Raw genomic sequence first — 15709 nt, 5'->3', positions numbered from 1 at the left:
CGCACCGCACCGCTCCGCTCCCCCGCCCCGCCCGCCGGGCCCTCTCCTCCTGCTCCCCTGCCCATGTTGCAGTTCACACCCTGAGCCCTCCCTCACCTTCACCGGCTCGGGGAGCTCCCAAGGACACGGTGTCTAGCCCCTTCTCAGCGCGAAATACTCGTATTTCCAACCAAAGCCTCTTGCATGCAGCGGTGCCATCTCTGGGCAGCAGGGGACAGGGTCCCCAGTCCGCTCGCCCGCCTCTTACCTAGAGGGTGGCATCCCCCTGGCATGGGTTTTGCTTTGGGAGACTGGGTTTTGCTTTAGTTTTCAGAACCGGGCATCTATTTCCCAATGGAAACGCACCTGGCGGGTGCTGCTCCGAGCGAGCGTGTCTGGAGGACGCGGCTGCGCCTTTCTGCGGCCCGGACTGTCTGCGCTTCCAGTCCTCGGGCCATGCCAGCCAGTTGGGCTAGTGAGGGATATGACCTCTGAACCAAGAGAAATCTGGACGTTTTTCTTGCTGGGATCCTATGACCCCAGCTGCCTTCCTGCCCCTGGGCAGGGGGCTGGACTCCATGATCTTCCAGCCCTAACGTCTGTGAAATCTATGAAAGAGTTTTGAGCCACTGACATTTGCACTTACGCAGATGCTTCCCAGGGTGGGGGGCAGCCAGACCTGGGAAGTGCAGGCAGGTAATTCATATTTATTGGGGACCACCCTGGCAATAACTTTTCAGGGTCCTCTGAAGGCCTGATTGCTTCTTCCTGGCAGAAGCAGCATGGCTGTGTAGCTGGTGGTTACTAGGGGTTGTAGGCGGAGATATTCAGACTCTCTGCTTGCTTGCCCTTGCTGTTCAGTTTGAATCTGGGGGCTTCTAAAAGAGAACAGGCTTTACCAATGGCCCAAGGGAGCTTTCTGGTTCCTCTGCAGGCATGGGGTAAACTTAACACACGCCCTGAAAAACAGCAGGCTGTAAATGTGAGCTGTAGTTTTAACAGCTGCGATATTAAAAAGACATCAGTTGCTAAGCTTGGGCTCCGAAGTTCCTATTTCAGGTGTCCTCTTTAGCAAAGATGCTGAGCTCCCATTGACTTCAGTGAGATGTGTGTCTTAGCCCCATGGCCAATCAGCCCATTTTTATATGTAAATTTAAGGGCCAAGAGCTAGGCAGCCAAGTTGGAAAATGTTGGCCTTGTCACTTCCCTCAGAGTACTGCCCAGGTAAAAAGGTTACTTGCTCCTCAGTTGCTTTTGATGGATGACACCAGTTTTCTTAGAGGGGAGCAACAGACTGCAGTAATAGTCTAATGGCTCTTTTGCAGTAAAGGATGAAGGCAGCATAGCTATGTATGAGGAAAAAGACATTCCCTTTCTTCTGTGTCATGTGAATCATATGCAGAATGTGACTGGGAGAAAGGATGAGCTTGGGGATAGTCATGCTAAGTGTGTGTTTGCTTGAGCACCTCTGGTTTACCTGAAGCTGCAAAGGGAGTGGAGACTGCTGAACACAATCTGTTGTGTGGAAACCAGCAAGAAGGCTAGACTGAGACTGGTTTGGAGCTTTCCAGCCCACCTTAGACAAACGTAATATCCCTCCCAGCTCTTAAATACTTAGCAGCCTTAGCAAAGTGAGCATGTTTTGGCTGGAGATGGAGAGGGTGATTTAAAGATCAGGATCAAGCAGGAGGCGGATAAATTAATTTTCAAGCGGATGGAGGATTTAAAATGTAGTAATGGTGCTAATTTTATTTTTTATCAGTTAGCATCTTTAATAACCTCTGACTCATACACAAGCACACCCTACAGGATTCTAAGAATGGAGTAGAGGGAAGAGAGGAGGAAGCAGCTGAGTTTGTAATGGATTGGCATGCCTGTAGTAAAAGTAAATATACATTCTTCACTAATAGAGATATAGATCAGTATTACAGATCTCTGGTTGGCTTTGAATCATTTGTTTGGTGCCATATTTATTATGTTTTTTTAATCACCCAAAAAAGAAACTATTTAAAAATTAAATACTGGAAGAGGAGGGCAAGCATTATACAGTCAGTCTCTGAACGTGGATAACGAAAAAGCAACACTTTGCCAGAGAGCCATTAGAAATCTTTGCAGTAGATTTCTTTTAATACTGAATGGGCAGCAATTCAATGTGTTCTGGTAAACAGCGTGCTATCTACTTAGTTACCAGTACATTAAAATGCTTGTTTTGGCAATTGTAGTAGCTTATAAAAACACAGACGGTATGGAAGGATGAAATGCATTTCTTAGCCTGCTAGATTCCTATTCCAGTATTACTGTTTCAGGGAAGTGCATGCGTTCTACTTGATGCATCGGTATTGCAGAAGGGCTTGTGTATAAGGGAGGAAGTTAGTGGATAGAGAAAAAAAGAGATGGTGGGGAAACTTCAGCAAGCATCGCAAATTGAAAGCACATCCTGTAATTTTAGTGACAAATGATGACATTAAATTCCCCAGAAAGACTATCAAATTATCACTCTAACAAGAGGGAATCGTGTTGACTTCTGAGTGACTCAGCTCCACATTTACACCTGCCTCTGAAGGCTCACATGTTTTCCAACAGACTTTGCTTTTCATAATTACTGATTCATTAGCTAATGCTATGCTGCATGCCATTCAGAGATACAAGAGGTGTATTTGCCTAGGTAAACCCACATTTGCATTTTTCTGTGCACCCACCGTCACGGATGAATTTTTCATGGAAGACTGTTAAAGGAACAGTGTCCATATAAAAATCACAGGGCGGGTTCTCAGCTGGTACAAATGGGATTCATACCAATTAAGGGACTGGATTCCATATACTGGACTTCAAATGTTTTACCTACTTTGTGGCACAAGTTAAAGTGAGGTGACTATAAAAGATGTGAAAGAATTCTTCTTCCCCTTTTTCTTTAATTAATCCATACGCCAGCATCTTCCATATAGACCATTTCATGTTTCTTCTGAATAGTCTGTTTCCTTTGTTTCCTTGGATCTTTCACGCAATTATAGAGGAGAGAGAAATATTTTTGAAATGGGAAAGTGGTTGTAAAACCACAGAAATGTGAAGGAGGCACTTTTTTTGAAAAACGACTCTATTTCAAGTTAAGCATGTCCTTTTAATGGAGCAGTGATTGTAAAGGGAAGATTTTTTTTTCCAATTTTGCCTTAAGCTAACCCCACATGACATGCCTAAGATGTCATTAGCATATTACTTGACCTGGTTCTAGGGAGTTAATGAGGAAAACAGGTTGGTGGTGCACTGAGCACTTTAACATGCCATTTAATTTGAATTTAAAAAAGCTTGCTATAGGAATGTCATGTTACCCAGAAAACTGAAGGAATTAAACTCCAAACATTCTTTGAAGATAACTTCTTTAAAAACAGTTACGTTTTTCAACTTTTTAAAACTTTGTAATAGTTCAAAAGTATTGGGTAGTTATACAATAGGGAAAAACTATTAGGTAATTACATGATATTACTAGCATAAATTAATGTTGTAGGATTTATCATGGGGTTCTGGGATCGTGTACAGATTAATCATGTAGGAAAATGACAATTCATTTAAAAGGAACATTGCTATATAAATGTAATATTTTTTTTGTTTCAGTTCTTGAAATGTCAAAAAAATGTAATTGGGAGATCAATTTCCTTCTTACTCATACTACAGTTACATGGATTGTAACTTTGTTCACTTGTGTGGAGTTCCTCCTTGATTAAGCCCTGGCCGGAAAGGAGAATTAGGTTGTAAAATTGTTGTATTAAGAGAACGGACATGTCCTGGTTTCAACGAAGTGTTTTTTTATTGCAGAAATCATGGCCAATATGACTAAAACCTGCTTATAAGGAGACTTGAGACCAGGTTGAAGTAACTCAGATGGGTATCTTTCTTCACACCGGTTATAGGGAAAAGGGAAAACTGGATATCCAGTTGAATAATGGGATCCCCAACATGAAGTCAGATGGAAAGAATAAATCATGGTAGACATTTAACAGTATTATACACTAAGCTTTGGGGAAATTTTATTTGAATTTTTTTACAACAGTAAATGCAGTCTCTGCTACACCTATTTCTATTTCAAGTGAGAGAAAAATTCCCAGTCTATGCCACAACACTTTACTGCTACCATTACTGCAGACTTTATAGATCAGAGATGTGTCAGCATGTTAGCTTTAGCTGTAATGCTTTTTTTGTGTGAAGCCTTATGGGCCTTGCAGCTACTTTCTCATACTGACACTCATAAAACGTTCAAGTTCTCATATTTATTATTTAATTTTCTTCCTATATAAAGCAACAGAGCACTTCAGTATATGAATATGAAGCCAAAAATGACAGGCGAGCATGAATGGGACTAATGAGTTTTAATAATACACATATTAGAGATTGCTAAAGGAAGTTTAATTAAGAAAAACAAGTTAAGCATGAAATTCATTTTGGAACAAATATAAGTTAAGTCTCAGCTACAGATGTGGATTCAAAAACCAGAATGATACATCACAGGAAATGGGACTTTGAGACAAAAGTTTGATCCACTGAATACCAATATTGGGTTCTAAGAGGAATGTATACCCTCTAGACTTGGCTCTGAGGGAACTTCACACACAAAACGCTTCCTCTGGATATTGAGCAGTATAAAGCAGCTACATTTATGATTAGCAAAGTTATATTCTGTATTCCTTGTTACAGAAACCATAATCAGCTAGACTTTGATATCCATTGCATCGATGGAACTGAGATCAGAATCTGGACTGACGTTTTACTTTCTTTGTGTAGCAGGGAAATATATATATTATTTATTTATAAATTGAATTGAAGAAGCTATTGATCTAACTCTACAACTCTAGGCCTTGCATGCTCTGGAAATGATACTGCCTGGTGCTCTGATAGAATAATAGTCCACAGCCAGAGTTTCAGCCTATACCCAACCATTTTATCTGAGCGGTTGCCTTCAAGCTACAGGACTTGGCAGATAATTGTACTTTTTCCTTTGTGTATCTCAAATGCTTAATGTTCAAAAATAGGAGCTAGACAGAGATTGGCAAGTGTCCTATGTATTTGATATGAAAGCCCAATTAGTTGACAAATATCAAGTAAAGAGTAGTGATCAAGAGCCAAATCCTGCTCACCTTTTTCACGCAATTAGTCCCACTGAATCAAGATTTGGTCACCAATCCGTACTATACACGTAACCTCCAGGCTGATTTTAGTGTTTCATCTTTAACTCATTAAAGTCAATGACAACAGACCCAGTGACTTACATGGGTATGGGGTGGGGGCTCTATCTAAGTTCTACTATGAAATGTAATACTGATAAGATGTCAAGCATGTGAATGTTTCATGAACTGTTAGTCAACAGAGATTTAAATTCATGGAGATGTTTAACAGGCAGGAAACATTTTTAGGATTGAGGATCTCAGCTGAGAAGTGTCTAGGTTATTTCCCCCCAAAATGACTTAAACATGTAAAACAGGATCATCTCAGTTACTAGACCAACTTAAAAATCTTCATGGCCAGAAGCACAGTATTGTCCTGAACACAGTAACCCTCTGTATATTTAGCAGCATAGTTACAAAATGCAAAACTGAATATAATACTTGGACCATTTAAGAGTTAACCATAAGCTGCTAAAAGGAATAAAGGTTCACTTCAGTACCCATTATATTCCAAGCCAGTGCATCTGTCATTTTTAATTTAAATCTGTATTACTTAGCTGTCTAAAACTTTACACATAAGTGACAGAGTTATCCATTCTTCCTGTTATGGGTAAAATCGCCATTTTCGTTATCTACTTACTGTGCAAAATGTCACTCAGTTATCATCCACTTGTTAAAAAAAATTGTAGCCAACTCATGGTAATATAAACAATTACTTTAGCCAAATAGTAGGAATATTTTAAGATAAATGATTTATTAATATGAGAAAATGGAAGATAATTTGAAGTAAATGACTCTTTGCTATATACATAGACCTCATTTGTGTCTGATTCTAAAACAGCTTATTAGAAAATTAAGAGCTAAAATCTTGCTGTTCTGGCAAATCTAAGTTACAGAAGTATTTTAAGGGAAATAGTTAAAGGGAACATTGAAACATAACTAGTAAATACTCATGGATAGAAAGTGAGCCAGAGCAAGTATTCCCACTGGGGGAAAGACAAAATTATAGTGATGCTGAAAAATGGGAAACAAGTTAAATATGTGTGACCTATTTCAGTCTTATATCATCTGCTTGGTTTAGCCTTGATCTTCATTAACATTTTGTTTCTGAATGAATTAATGTACATAGAACTGTGCAATGTATACATACACAGTTTTGTATTTCTTACTATTTTTGTTGTGCACCCAAAGTAAAACATAAGGTTTAGTTTACAAGTAATATTAAAAGTGGGATGGATAGCTCCAGGAGTTGGCAATATGAAGAATTTAGCTGATAACCTCTGGATGAGGAGGTCAGTGTGATCCTAGCCTGTGATGACTTTGTGGTCTCTGTTTCAAGTGGGAAGGTGACCCTATCTAAATAGTTAGCATTGCCTTTTACATCTTTGTTTGCAATGTGAGCAGAACTCAAGGATCTAAATGGGTTCAGATAGTCAGGTGGTGTCCACATTTTCCTGGTGTTTTGTATAGGTGCCATACAGTTGAGGCGCGCACACACGTCGGCAAGACAGCCACTGGAAGCTAACAGTGCAGTAACCTAAGCTGTATCTCTCTTAGATACATACAGGCAGGACTTTATTCTCTCATGTTTTCAGTCTGGCATTTGTTTCTGAAAACTAGGTTTGCTTAGACTGAATATTTTTTAAGAAAAAAAAAGAAAAGGAACTTGTTCTTTTGAGTTAAAAATACAAATCCATTGATTTAAGTAGACATTCACAAGACATACGCAAGAGAAGACTTTGTCCAAAAATCTTTAATGTCACAGAGAAGTATGTGACATTATGTTTAGCCAACAGAGGAAAAAGAGAAAAAAGAAAAGCAAGTGGTAGATGATATGTTCTCTGGTAATATTTACAATCACCAGAACAGTCCTGTGTTGTATAATGCTTCTTTTAATACATTTATTGGAGGTTTTTTTGTCATCCTTTTGTTTTGGACTTCAGATTTTTCTTTTTCATAGACATGAAATTAAATTGGGGCTTTTTAGAGTTGCTTGTCAGCAGCACTGGATGCAAACGGCATGTTCATTCTGTAAATACTTGTTTGCTTTTGAAATGAAATTGCTTTGGCAGTATTCAGGCTCCTTTTGTATTCACTTTTTATCATTTGTGCAATTGAGCTTTGCTGGGATGAGCAATCCTGGAAAGGAAACTTTGAAGATACAATTTAAATGTATGGGTAGTTTCTGAACTGCATTAGGACCACTCAAGTTAGCCGTCAAGATTGAAAATCTGGCCTTATTTGGGGTAGAGCTGCCATAGAAACTCATGTGCCATCCCACTTCCAAAAGCTAGAAGAGGAGGGCTAGAAGGGGCTAGAAGAGGAGGGATAGAAGGTGACATAGCCAGATGCTTCCACCAAATCCTGACATTGTTGCAGCAGTCCATTGGCAGCTAGCACAATTTTAAAACATCCCCTAGCTATGATAGTAAGTAAAAGTAGCGAAGAGTGGTTATGGCATGGGGATTAGCCTCTTGTAGAATAACTCATTGCATGGGAAGTGTGAAGGTGGCTTTAAGCCACGAGCCATGTTGAATGCTCCTCTGCTTTAACTGAGGATTGGTGCCAAAGAATAAATGAGATTCAGGAAAGGGATGGTCACAAAACAATGAACAAAGGGAAAACAATCTCAATAGATTTAAGAATCTTCTAAAAACCATGAAAGAACGCATTGAAAAAATTATATTTTCTAGATTTTGTGTTCAGTGGTAATAGTCAGTGATAATCTTCAGATCTTGACAATGATTATTCTGAAATCCAGACTTCTGTATATTCTTATGCTGAAGTTACAGCCAGGGCTGATTGGTTTTATACTCTGCAAAGTACCTGAACTGGTCGATGTCACTGGTTAATTTACTTTTCTGCCCACCTTCCTGTTCATCCCTGTTTAGGATTATTGCTGGGGTCCACAGTCATGCACTCACAAAACAAATATACAAAAACCATGGTAAGAGAAACCAATATATATGCTAAAGTGTATAGACATTGCTATTGGGGTATAGGTTGTAGCCATGTAGGTCTAAGGACACAGGCAGACAAGGTTCTTTGGGGAAATCTGATATTTAATGTCGACCAACTCAAATAGTTGGAAAAATTCTTCTTTGCAAGCTTTTAGGTATACATACCCTTCATCAGGCTGAGGAAGCATCTGCAGTTGGTGTGTGCTCTTCCTGGATGGAAGGAATAGTAAAGAATCCAGAGGCTGGGGGGGAAGCAGGAAAGGCAGTCAGTGAAGATGTAAATTGAAGTGTCAGTGGGTGAGAGACAGGCTGGGAGGGGTGAGGGAGGAGAAGGGGAATGAATGTAGCCGATAAACAGTGGAGAGGTACCTGGGGAGTCAGATGTCAGGCAGGTTATAATGTGTCATAAATCCAATGTCTATATTTAGTCCATGATTTTTTGTATCCAAGAGGTTGATGAAGTGAAGTTCATAGGCTCGTCTGTGAAAGGTGTTTTGTAAATTCCCTTTGAGGATTAGAACTGACAGAATGGTTTTCTTGTGAGAATGTGCCCCCACAGCTAATTGGGTATTCTTGTCTTTGATAAATTTACGGTGTGCATTCATTCTGGTGTGCAGTTGCTGTCTGGTCTCTCCTATACATTTTCCATAAGGGCATTTGATGCATTGGATGAGAGATATATTACATTTCTGGAGGTGCAGCTGTAGGATCCAGGAATGCTGATGGCTCTGTTGTGGGGTGTAGTCATTGTGTGGGTGGTGGAGATGTGTTGGCAGGTTTTACATTTCTTGTCATGGCATGGTCTGGATCCATCGGTGTGTTTTGGGCCATAGGAAGCTTGCTTCTGGTGATGAGGTTAGTGAGGTTCGGTGCTTGTTTGAAGGCTAGGACGGGTGGTTCTGGGACATTGCTATTGTAAGTCTTTACCTACTGGATTACTTACCCACTAAACCTGTCGGCTTCAGCTAGCCATTTATGTAAATTAATTAACTAAAGTAGCCAAACATATTATTGCAATATGTTCTTACTGCTTTGGCCTGTTTCATATATCTCAGAGCAAAACTTTATCACTAAGTGGCAGAATGACAGTTGTTAACCACAGCATAGTTGTTCAGCTAGTTGTTCATGCTAGGCGTGCCATCCTATGGAATGACATGTAAATGCAGCCTGGCTCTAGGTTTTAGTCTGAACTTAGGTAGATCATATATATTTGCAAAGATTACCGGTAAAAGGAAAGATTAAGAGGAATACCAACCCTCCAGCATTTAGACTATTAGGTGCCTACTGCTGGTTATTTTATTTCAGGTTATTTCTAAGAAAATCACGGTGTCAAGGTTTGTATTTGTTGACACTACTGTACAAAAAAGTGCTTGTAATAGAATTAGAAAACAGTATTAAGACATAAAGAGAAAAAAGTCTGTTAGATGAATAGTTATTTACAGTATATCTTGGTAGCTTTCCATGTTAAACTGACTCAGCAGGTCAAATTGAAAAGAAAGGAAGAAATTGTTTGGGTGCTGCTTTGTTAAATTTGATTTCTCCTGAAACTTTCTCCAGACCACCTAAGCTACTGGACTAGCTTCTCAAATGAAGTACTTGCTATTTACAAATGGAGAGGTCTCAGAACTCAGGAGAGAAAATAGAGCTGATGTCTTTGCTGCTGACAAAAGAATAAGTGGGTTTTAAAACTTAATAAGATTGATTTAATGTGTGCAGTTTGGTCAATAGCCTTAGGGAAGGAGCATTTTGACTGACCTTCACTGTACATCAAAACATGAAGCAACTTTCCTTTCATACGGAATTTGAAGGTTCATGGATTATTTTCCATTCCCCATTCTCCTAAATCCAGTGTCTGTTCTGTTCCCCAAGAAATACCTTGCTATGTGCAAAATCTTAAATGGCAATGAAATGACAGCCTTGGTGATGGTGTTACTCAGATTCTGTTTCTATACAAGTCTAGTTAGTTGGATATAAATACATACGCTAGCCTTCAGAAATGTGCATCTAAAACCTGTATTTTTCCAACAAACACTGAGAATTTGAAGCAGAAGAATGAAGGGTATAAGCCTGTCTTCTGCATGTTAATGCAGCTTCACAGTAAAGGTGTTAGAATTAGCAGCGAAAGAGAGAAATTGTCAAAAAGCTACATCTCTCTCCTTATTGCTTTCTCAGATAGATTGTGCAGAGCTAAAAAATCACTAGACATGAACCAAATCTCCTGCTGTCCTATATAGCTTTTACAATCTCCTTTTTAATAACCCAAACTGCAGGGTAGTCTGACTGTTAGACAAGCCCGTCTTTGAATTCTATCTACAATGTGTATGGACATGATAAAAACAATTCTCATTAAAGCTGCCAATGATATTCCAAAAGCAGGTGTTTCATAATCTTGTCTATACAAAGCAAAATACATTTTCTGTACATTACACACTATTTAACAATGAGGGTAAGATTACACTGTTACATTGTACATTGCGCTGCATTTAAAATTAGAGTATATTGTAAATAGTGTTAGAAATGTGATTAACATGAATATGGAAAATGTTATGGTATGCCCTGAGCAGTCTGTAACAACGCTGTGTGACACTGCCTGTATTGCAAAAACAGAGTAAAAAATAGTCACATTATATAGTCTCTGATCCTAACAAGATTATTTTTTTTCTTGGCTGTTGTGCAGAAGACATGAGAGGGTCTGAAAAATAAGGACTTTTAATTGTCCTATGGGAGCATGTATTTGTTGCATTGCAAATTAGGAACAGAGGGAACTGAGCATGCATTCCTTGTGCACTGACATTTTTCACTGAAACCATTAGTGTGTCAGGAATGGGCAATAAGTCCCAAAATGAGTACAATAGCATATCTAAGGGGGGGGAAGCGGGGAGGAAGTATGGCACTGGTCCTAGATGCTGACTCGGGGGCGCACAAAAATAGCAGCCGCTACCGCTGACGGCCTGGCACCATTGATGGCAGTAGCGACTCATCTGCTGCCAGGCCCAGGGCATAAAACTGCCCAGATATGCCTCTGTTCAACTGTATCTCTGTTATTTCTGTCTGTTCCCCTCTTGAAATCATTTTTGAAGCAACAGACTTTGAGCCCAGTACCAGTTCCTTTTGAAGCAAATTGGGGTTTTGTCATTTAATCTGGTCCTTTGCTGTGAATATTTTGAAAATCAAGTTTATTATTGTAATGAATGTCTCTTTGCAGATGTAGCCCTTCTGCCGGGCACTGATCAGCAGCAAGAAGGGCCGGGTTCACATTTCAGGGTATCCAATAAATTGTATCTGTGGCTTGAGCACCCACCAAGAAATGTGGGAACATTAAATTTACTGGGGTGTCCCGTATAAACAAAACCCCCTCCTCGCAGCAGTATAAACACAAACACCCAAATATATATAATTTTAAAACAGTATTAACTACAAAGCAAAGTCTATAGGTGGCATCCTCTTGGGAGAGGCTTCACCCAGACCCAGAAAGTCTGGGACTTTGAGCTCCCCAGCAGGTAGTTCTGGGGGCCTGTATCCCTATACCTGCCCTTCAGCAATGGACTGGATGGCCCACACCAGAGAGTACTATGAGCTGCTTCTTGGGTTCACTGGACCACTGGGAGCTGCTAAAGAACATAGGACCTTCTGTTGCTCCTGGAGAAGTGGTAGAGTGCCAATCTTTGCTACTGCAGAGAGGCTGTGTGTGGGTGGAGGTGGGGGAGAGGGCGATTGCAGCTCCAGCCAGCATGCTGGGCTGGGTTACATAGCCTGCTGAAACTAAAACTACAGGACAAACTTCAAGGCTAGCGACAGACATTCAAAAAGCCTGAGCCTGAATTGATTCAATCTTTGCAGGTTAGTTTAACCTGACTACGCTAAACCAGTTTGAAATCATGCAGACTGAAAAGATTCTGGACTGAATAAATTGGGGCATATGTCTGCAGTGGCTCAGGCTAGAAGCAGTGGGGTGCTAGAGCAGCCCTTCCTTCCTTTTCACAATTCTGAGATGGGGGATGGGGAGTGTGGCCAGGCCCCAGAAGGACCTGTGATTAGGGATATAAGGTGAACCAGGTTGGTTTGCGGAGAAAGAGAAGCTGCTAGGGGTTTCTGAAGAGTGAAGTCTCCTTCAAGGGAGAAGAAATTTGCAGATAGTGAAAAGGGAAGCTCAGGTAGAGGAGAAAGAGAGAAAGAGTTGTCCCAGTGACTAGGAACTCCTCTCTCCTCCTTTTCTCCCCCCCCCCCCCCCCCCCCCCCGCCCCTTTTTGAGGTTTTAAGGGCTTGATACCAATACCTTGGGTTTGCTGTCCAACAATAAGGTCTGGCAGTTTTAAACAGGGTGGAAACCTGGGAATTTCTAATCCTGCCTGTTTAGGGCCAGGGTTGAGATTTGTAACTTTTTGTTCCCAGTGGAGCTGTGGACCCAAACTACCTGCAGCCCAGACCTAGAGGGTAGGTCTAGCTTTTCCCCTTTCTTTCTTTTGATGGTCCTTTGCTCCAGTTAAACTATGTGGTTGGGCCAGCTGTAGCCGGTAATCAACTTGGCTCTGTTTTGGGTAGGGACAGACATTACACATAATCCAGTTTAAGTGATCAGAAACTGGTTTAAACCTGTAACACAACAGATGTTCAGTGCACAAAAACTAGTTTGAACATGGCGGAAACCAGTTTGAGGAGGACCTGGTTGAACGTAGTATCAGACTTAACTGATTTTGGTCAAACCAGTTCACGCAATGTCTGTTCCAGACCCCTTGCTGTTTTAAGATAAACCAGACTCCCCCAGCATCCCAGTATATTCTCTGGGCTGGGCTGGGCAGGGCTCTCTGCTCCATAGCAGGGCTGGCACCTACCCTCTGCTCCCTGGTTGGAGCTTTGGCAGAGACTGCAGGAGTCTGCTTTCCTCTGCTCTCCCCTTTGCCTCTGTTGTACACAGGGATTTCCTCCTCCCCTCCATACCACATGCTGGCTATGGCCCTTGCTGTGGGAGAGGACAAAGGCAGATAGGCTTTTTGGAGCTAATCAACAGGTAGCTGGTAATGTCCTTCCTTGGAAAAGCTGTTTATGAAGAGCTGGAACTAATGGAAAGTGTCTTTGTTTACTTAATGGTTAATATACACTGATTAGGGGTAATAATCATTCCCTGCTGGGCTGCTCAGGACAGGGGGGAAGAAACCCCTCCCTCCATATGCCATCACTCTGGCCTTGTCCAGTCAGGGACTACCACACTTCAGTCTTTCTCTTAACCTATCTGCTTGAAAAGACTTTGCTCCCCCTGGCCAATCAGGCCAGAGGATTTTACATATTTGGCTCAGATACAAGGCTCCAGCTCTCCATGTGCAGAGCATGTGACAAGAACAACAGGGGCCATCTTGCCCACATAAAACAAACACACACATACACAAAAAACCCAAAACACAATACACAATCAAAAGCACACACTTTGCCATACACAACCCACGTATGTGGGGGTGTTACACAGAGAAGCGCCAAAATACAGACTTCCTGGATTTCCTTTAGCTATGAGACGTGTAAGTGGTTAATCGATTATCATATACAACATGCTAAATCATATTGAAAAAATATTCCAAAAAGGCTTTTTTCCATTTGCGTCTGTGTTTGGATTGTAAGTTACATTTTTAAATGGACAAATAAGTGTTTCTTTTATATTTGTAGCTCTCTGTATATATAAACGTAGTCTATTTTAATGAAATAACAGTTACTTAATGTTTTAGCATTCAGAATACCTATCTGACTTGCATTCACTGTGTGTCTTGAGTTTTAATAAAATTCTAATTGATCTATGGTTTCTATCTTCTTGGTAAACCAACCTCTGCTAACAAATTTAAAATTGACTACAGGCTGATTAAGTTGTATAAAATGGAACAGAAAAACATATTTAATCTGACCTGGCAGCAATTTGTTTATTTTCTGAAATGTAAATTTTAAAGCTGCATTTTTTATGAGGCCAATTTCTTCTGAAAAACTCTGTAAACTCAGGAAGCGACATTATAAATAATCCAGCAATCGGTACTTCACCCATCATTTCATAGAACCATAAACTACCTATTGTAGAATTTTACTTCCATGACTATAGCAACTATTAATGTATGTACATAACTTGTAAAACATCTTTTGATCACTCTGCCCATATTAGCTTTTTCATACTAATGATTTATTTTCATTTCCTCCAGGATATAGACCTGCGGCTAACTGGATTTGATTTATAAGAGGGGAATCTGCAGTAAATGGCCACTCTCTTCATATTGCTGCTATGGAAAACACAGTTGTCAATAGGATGTAGTCTGATAAATAGTGCTGAGTGAAGATGCAGCTTCAATAAGTGTGAAATCAATGGAAGAGACTTGCTGCGTGAAAAGCCTTTTGAGATTTTTTTGACGGGCTCCTATTTAGGAAACTTGATTCGTTTCCTTCAGTTGCTCTGTTTTTACACAAGTGGATACAAATAATATTGCTTCATTATAACTATACAACTAATGTGGGACCATGACCCTTCCAAGATCCATGTGGCTGAACTGTGTATGGAGAGCGATGATGGTCCGCCTGTTACACATGGGATTGGATGCCACTTTTGCTCTTTGTATACTTGGATTTTTGCTTCATGCTGCAGCTGTGTCCTCACAAAAATTGGATGATACTGACCCAGTGGTGACAACCAACTTTGGCAAGATAAGAGGGATTAAGAAAGAACTTAATAATGAAATTTTGGGGCCTGTTATTCAGTTTCTTGGGGTTCCATACGCTGCCCCACCAGTCGGGGAGCATCGCTTTCAACCTCCTGAGCCTCCATCTCCCTGGTCAGATATCAAAAATGCCACTCAGTTTGCTCCAGTATGTCCCCAGAACATTATAGAAGGCAGGTTGCCTGAAGTCATGCTTCCTGTGTGGTTTACTAATAACTTGGATGTAGTTTCTACCTATGTACAAGATCAGAATGAAGACTGCCTCTATTTAAATATATATGTCCCAACTGAGGATGGTGAGTTAATAGCAGGCAAAACAGGGAGACCTTTTTATTTTCCTATTCTAAGTTCTAACAATATTAATTCATGTGTACTGGTAGCATGCATGGCTTTCCTTGTTTGCATGCCAGCATTTTACATGTATGCATGCTGCTTTTCTGTGTAGCCATCTGTTCCTATATTTTTTTCTTGTCTACACTCTTTTTTTTTTTTTCTCCCATAGCACGTGTATTTTAGGTCGAAGTTGGTACCTAATTCTCATTTCCACCCACTGACTTCTGGGAAGATGCATCAACATCTTATCCATTGCATGTGCAGGCGAAACAAGTTGGGAATCTTCCGCACCTAATAAAAGAAGGCCATATTTAAGTTAGATAGTGGTGTTGCATGCTCCTACTGTCTGTGATGGAGCTCCATGTTATTTTCTAGTCTTCTATTCATTTTTCAGTCAAAAGAATATCCAAGGAATGTGCCAGAAAACCCGGCAAGAAAATTTGTAGAAAAGGAGGTATGTATAAAAGTGAAAAAAAAACGGGGGAAAAAACAAAACCTTGCAGAGGAAGAAGAAGCAACACATCCATAGAAGGCTAATTTGCTGATACTGTGAAGTGAAAGATTTAGGGACTATCTTGTATTAATGAAGTCAGAAAAAGAC

The 15709-nt window shown here is 40.4% G+C and overlaps 1 protein-coding gene across 1 annotated transcript in view; it reads left to right on the top strand.

The window, feature by feature from the left end:
- Positions 1–15709, top strand: part of NLGN1 (neuroligin 1) — a 631206-nt gene that overhangs the window by 126143 nt on the left and 489354 nt on the right. The window contains exon 3 of the mRNA XM_025201780.1: positions 14266–15071. Within this exon, the coding sequence (XP_025057565.1) occupies positions 14579–15071 (493 nt within the window). The 5' untranslated portion in view covers positions 14266–14578. The remainder of the gene's footprint in view (positions 1–14265; positions 15072–15709) is intronic.

The sequence above is a fragment of the Alligator sinensis genome, unplaced genomic scaffold, assembly GCF_000455745.1.
Source record: "Alligator sinensis unplaced genomic scaffold, ASM45574v1 scaffold379_1, whole genome shotgun sequence".
In the NCBI taxonomy this organism is placed as follows: domain Eukaryota; kingdom Metazoa; phylum Chordata; order Crocodylia; family Alligatoridae; genus Alligator; species Alligator sinensis.
This window is presented reverse-complemented; position numbering and strand designations above follow the sequence as displayed.